This window comes from Vulpes vulpes, chromosome 11, assembly GCF_048418805.1.
Source record: "Vulpes vulpes isolate BD-2025 chromosome 11, VulVul3, whole genome shotgun sequence".
In the NCBI taxonomy this organism is placed as follows: Eukaryota; Metazoa; Chordata; class Mammalia; order Carnivora; family Canidae; genus Vulpes; species Vulpes vulpes.
This window is the reverse complement of record NC_132790.1, coordinates 22,079,542-22,085,541: the sequence shown is the minus strand read 5'-3', so window position 1 is coordinate 22,085,541 and position 6,000 is coordinate 22,079,542. Positions and strand designations below refer to the sequence as shown.

At 37.6% G+C, this 6,000-nt stretch overlaps 1 protein-coding gene across 1 annotated transcript; it reads right to left on the bottom strand.

Annotated features, from left to right (window-relative positions):
- Nucleotides 1-1,337: 1,337 nt before the first annotated feature.
- LOC112912427 (olfactory receptor 51I2-like) lies at nt 1,338-2,291 on the bottom strand. Its single transcript, XM_025989127.1, has one exon. The coding sequence runs from the start codon at nt 2,289-2,291 to the stop codon at nt 1,338-1,340; it is 954 nt and encodes a 317-aa protein (XP_025844912.1).
- Nucleotides 2,292-6,000: the final 3,709 nt, after the last annotated feature.

Below are 6,000 nucleotides of genomic sequence, written 5' to 3'. Positions count from 1 at the left end.
CAGGTGGGTCAGTTTTGACTGATTTTTCCTCCATACTATAAAGTTTCATTTCCCTTCTTTGTATGTCTGATATTTATTTAATTAAATGCTAGACATTGTAAATCTGGTTATTTTTGTATTCCTATTAATATTTTTTGTGTTTACTTTAGGATATAGTTTAGTTACTTGTAATTTAAAAGCCTTGCACTATTGTAATAGCAGCAATAGAGATATATATAGTTTAGTTACTTGTAATTATCTAGCCCTGCACTATTGCAATAGCAGCAATAGAGATTTTTGTCAGGAATGGGATGTGCAGGATGAAAAATAGTAGAATTTAATGATGACTTTTAAGAATGTGCAATCTTCCTTATTCAAACTACTTTATTGTATATGCATTTACCAGTGGTACAACAGGGAGTTGGATTCTAAAACAGAGACATGTGCATGCGGTACTGATACACAAGCACACACACAAACAGCAATAACAAATCATCATGTATTGGCCCTGAGTTATATGGATGGAATTGAGAGCTACATCATCAGAATAAGCTATGGAAAAAATGAAATAGAGAACACCCAAGGCAAGAATCAGTAGAGGTCATAGGAAAGAGCTCTATTTGATGACAAGAAATGCAATAGAAGAAAACATCTGTATAATATAAGGAGAATTTTCAGTTTAAGGGCAGTATGTAGATAAAACTAAGACACATCTTCTCTGTCAAGCTGTCTGAAATCACCCAGTACAATTTTGGGGGAAAAAAAAGATGTTTTACATTTGATTTATTATTCACTCTCTAATACTATCTAAAATAAGGAAATGCAGAATATTGATATAAACATTTGCAGTGTCCACCCATCTTCCATTTTTGCCAACACTTATTTTTCCAAATACAGTGCACAGAAAATAAACAGTAAAAGTGAGACTGTGGAATAAAGTGGCCATATTGAATCTAAAGAATTCCCTTTTGGGAACATGGTGTCATGATGTGTGTGTGTGTATGAGACAGCGAGATAAGAGGAAAGATAAGGAAAGATAAGATGAAAAAAGTAACTACATGACATATTACCCATTTCAAGGTAAACGGCTTAAAAATGAGAACCCTCATAACTGCTGAATAATTTCAAAAAGATGTATGTGAAATTATTTCCTAACAGACCACCAGCACTACCTTAGCTATTGTGAAAATAGTTCGAAGGGAAGAGGGCATCAGCCTATCCCAAGGAGAGCATTTCAATGCTCTGGAGAAATAAATATACAAACCATCCTCAAAATGATGATACATTTCCCAGAGGGAAAAAGATGGATGAAGGAGGAAGAGAGAGTCAGGGTGTCATTTTCACTAAGCCATACTTGACTACTTGAACAAGTTTCCCCTGCCCTTGAATACCTTGTATATTACAGATCTTATCTGTTTGGTTTTCAGGCTATAAACCAAGGGATTAAGGACAGGGGTCAAGAAGAGAAAGAGATTGGCCATGGTGACATGGAGAAGAGGAGACGTGAATGTCCCAAACCTGTGAATTAGAGCCAGCACAATGAGTGGCACATAAAAGATGCAGACAGTAAAAATGTGGGAAACACAAGTATTAAGTGCCTTGAGCTGACCATCTTCTGAGGCAATATCCAGCACTGTTTTCAAAATAAGGATGTATGAAATGACAATGAACACAGCATCAACTCCAAAGGAGCAGAGGACAAGGGACAACCCATAGATGATGTTGACTCTGACAGGGCCACAGGCCAGTTTCATAACATCAGGATGATAACAGTAACAATGTGATAGAATAACATCCTTGCAGAAGGACAATCGCTTGAGCAGGATTGGCAAGGGTACCATCAACACCACTCCCCTAATAATGGCTGCAATCCCCATCCCAATAATCCGAGGAGAAGTTAAGACCATGGTGTAGTGCAGTGGGTTGCAAATAGCTACAAATCGGTCAAAGGCCATGGCCAATAGGATGGCTGACTCCATGGACGAGAAGGTATGGATGAAGAACATCTGTGTTAGACAAGAATGGAACTCAATTTCTCTGTGATTCAAGAGGAAGACCATGAGTACTGTAGGTAGAGTTGATAAAGACAGACCCACATCTGTGGTTGCCAGCATAGATAGGAAGATGTACTGAGGCTCATGAAGCCTGGAGGTCGTTTTGATAACAAAGAGGATGATGCAGTTCCCCAGGAGAGCAATTAGATACATGACACACAATGGGATAGAGATCCATATTTGTATAGCCTCCAGTCCAGGAATGCCTGTCAGAAGGAGAGTGGGTGGCTGGAACAAGCTCCTATTTATAAGATCCATAAAGATATTTCTTGGGATCCAGCCCAGATCAGCTTCTAAGTGTTTCTATTGGGAGAAAAACATCGACTTTAAGATAGGAGGACATAGTACAACTAACTCCTCTGGGAAGCACTAATTCTAGGCATCCTTTATATCAAAGAGTTGATCCTTAATATGTTTCCCAATTTATCTGAGTAACTACCTGGAGTTAGGGCAATGGATAACTGCTACAAAAACAGAAGAGAGGGATGCCTGGGTGGCTCAGCGTTTGAGCGTCTGCCTTTGGCTCAGGGTGTGATCCTGGATCTGGGATCAAGTCCCATATCGGGCTTCTTGCATGGAGGCTGCTTCTCCCTCTGTCTGTGTCTCTGTCTCTGTCTCTCTCTCTCTCTCTCTATGTCTCTCATGAATAAATAAATAAAATCTTTTTAAAAATGCATTAATGTTTAAAAAAAAAAAGAAAAATAAGAGATATTAGAGTTCCTTTGGCCTAGAACACTCTAATCATTGATCAAGTGACCATGAAAATTAAGCACATAATTTTCTTTTGTATCCCAATGCTTAGAAAAATTTTCTCAGAAGTCTTTCTATTTATTAATTTATTTAATTGTGTGAATCTACTTTTATTTTCAATTACCTTAGCTGAAACTCTGAAAGAAATTCCTGTACTTTCTCCAGGTCAACATCATACCTATAAATATTCAGGCATCTGGAAACCTGGTAATTTTTTCTGTTAGTCTTACCTGCAGAAATAAAGCATAGAATATTTCAATAACACAAATAAACCCCAAGTCATTAAAAAACCCTTCATGTGAGATCATTAATTTTATATTCTATGGTGATTTTTAAAATTATGTGTTGATGTTTCAAAATATGAGTGATAAAATCATTAAAGTGAATACTGTCATTAACATCTTAGCTAGTACTAGGATAGTTCAAACATTAACAAATAATTTTTAACAAATAAGTTGCTGAATAAAATTTGAAATACATCTACTTGAAAACATAGATATTGTTTATTAGGGAATAGATACCAATGCTTCAGGAAATATCTTAAAAATTGGATCATTGATGTGGATTGTACAAAAAATTAATAAAAAGAATCAGATCTGTAAATACAGTGAATAAACTAATGGCAGAGGGGAGTGAGAGGGATTGGCAAAATGGGTGAATGGGAGTGGGAGATACAGGTTTCCAGTTATGGAAAGAATAAGTAATGGGAATAAAAGGAACATCACAGGGGATATAGTCAATGGTATTATAGTAGCTTTGTATGGTGACAGATGGTGGCTACACTTGAGGTGAGCACAGCATAATATATAGACTTGTCAAATCACGATGTTATATAGCTCAAACTAATGTAACATTGTGTGTCAATTATACTCAAACACACAAAAATAACCTAATTGGAGGAATTGGTACTAGCACTTAAAGGTTTATCTTACAAAGAGGGGTAGAAAGAGATTCTAAATGACTGGTTGAATACACTTAGATTTAAGTGTTTTGTTTAAGATTGCAAGCAGAAACAAAACAGTGATGTAACTGCATTTGGATTAGTGAGATTGGGGAAGACAGAAGGGGATATAACTGATCTAAACTCTATTTGGAAGACCATGAAATCAAAATACAATGTCTTTTGTAAAATCATATTATTCCATAGTGTGACCAAAACTTAAAACACCAGGAAAACAAAAACAAAACAAAACAAAACAAAAACAAAAAGATTAATGAAGGAATCCTTTTCGGGGGGTGGGGGGGAATAAGAGACAGGGAAGATTGGAGTAAGAGACTATCCTTTTTTTGCCCTGGGGCATGATTAGTACTGAGTTGCTTTAAAAGCATGTCAGTGTAAACAAAGTTATCTTTTTATAGAAGCAAAGGTATTTTTGAAGAGCAGATCCCCTATGATTCACAAAATATACATTTCCACGTGTTGGTGTATAGATCTATGTTTGTTCTAGTCTATCTTACTACATTCTTTCCTAGAATGCCTAGTAAAAAGCGTTCCACAGAGCATGTCTTTTTAGCTGAGGAAGTGAGTCATCCCCTCACAAGAAGGCCCCCTAAGGAGACCAAATTTGGGGGGGATTAGAATACTAGACTTTATATATTTTTTCATCTGGGCATACGAAATATCTGAGTCTTTGACAGAAGACTGAGGGGGTGGACGAGGAGGAGGGGAAGACTCCTAGTTTGTAATAGAGGGGGTATCTGAATATATCACACACTCAGTGTAACTCAACACATTTGCCACACCAAACTAAGGCCTGGAACTCTTCTAGGTCTAAAGTTCTGACCTACCACAACACACACAATGCACCTCATGGAAACATACATGAATACATATACTATAGGTTCATATACACACATAAAACCGTCTTTCCTCCTTTTGATTTATCTCCAGAATGTCTAGGAATTCACTACTCTCCTTTACACTTATTCTTCCCTTCTGATTTTGGCATGCTGAGCTTCTAAGCACTACCAGGACAAGCATCCATGCCACTATCAACACAACTGCACAACCAATGTAAAAACTCAAGTACATACTTAGTCATATGATCAGCTGTTTCAAATGTGCCCCTATGTCTTATGCCCATATGTCTAGCCTTGTTCAATGACTGTTTTTTATTTCAAATAATTTTGTTTTTTTCTAATCACTGTCCGCTCTAGTCAGCTTGGTTGCTTAATTACACTACATGCAACTTATTCTAACATCAAAATATTTGTACACTTTCTGATAGGATCTCAAAGGTGATCGTGCTTTACCTTCACTGATAGTAAAAGTCAGTCTAGGGCAGCCCTGGTGGCTCAGTGGTTTAGCGCTGCCTTCAGCCCAGGGTGTGATCCTGGAGTCCCCAGATCAAGTCCCACGTTGGGCTCCCGGGGTGGAGCCTGCTTCTCCCTCTGCCCGTGTCTCTGTCTCTGTCTGTCTGTCTCTCTCTCTCTGTGTGTGTCTCTCATGAATAAATAAATAAAATCTTTTAAAAAAATAAATAAAAGTCAGTCTATATCTAACATTCTATAAAATCTTCCCATGACTATTTCAGACTACAAAGTTCCTCAAACCACTAAATCCCTACAGAATGTACTTTTTTCCCCAATAGTTGGCATTATGACAAATGATTTCAAACTTTCTTCCAACTGAGTTTTTCTTATGCAATCTGATTTTAAACACGTTTAAGATTGGGATTGCACCTTTTGCATACCAGAGTAAGGAGACTCCAACTCTCTTGTGACCTAAGGCTCATAGTAAATTTTGTTTAAACAAATAAATTGCTTGTTTAGAGATTCCTAATGTAGCCAAACTGTGGAAGGAGCCTCAGTGTCCATCGAAAGATGAATGGATAAAGAAGATGTGGTCTATGTATACAATGGAATATTACTCAGCCATTAGAAATGACAAATACCCACCATTTGCTTCAATGTGGATGGAACTGGAGGGTATTACCCTGAGTGAAATAAATCAATCGGAGAAGGACAAACAGTGTATGTTATCATTCATTTGGGGAATATAAATAATAGTGAAAGGGAATAAAAGGGAAGGGAGAAGAAATGGGTAGGAAATATCAGAGAGGGAGACAGAACATGGAAGACTCCTAACTCTGGGAAACGAACTAGGGGTGGTGGAAGGGGAGGAGGGTGGGAGGTGGAGGTGAATGGGTGATGGGCACTGAGGGGGGCACTTGACGGGATGAGCACTGGGTGTTATTCTGTATGTTGGCAAATTGAA

Excerpts from the sequence above, each read along its gene's own strand:
- LOC112912427 (XM_025989127.1), bottom strand. The coding sequence starts at position 2,291 with ATGGATCTTATAAATAGGAGCTTGTTCCAGCCACCCACTCTCCTTCTG.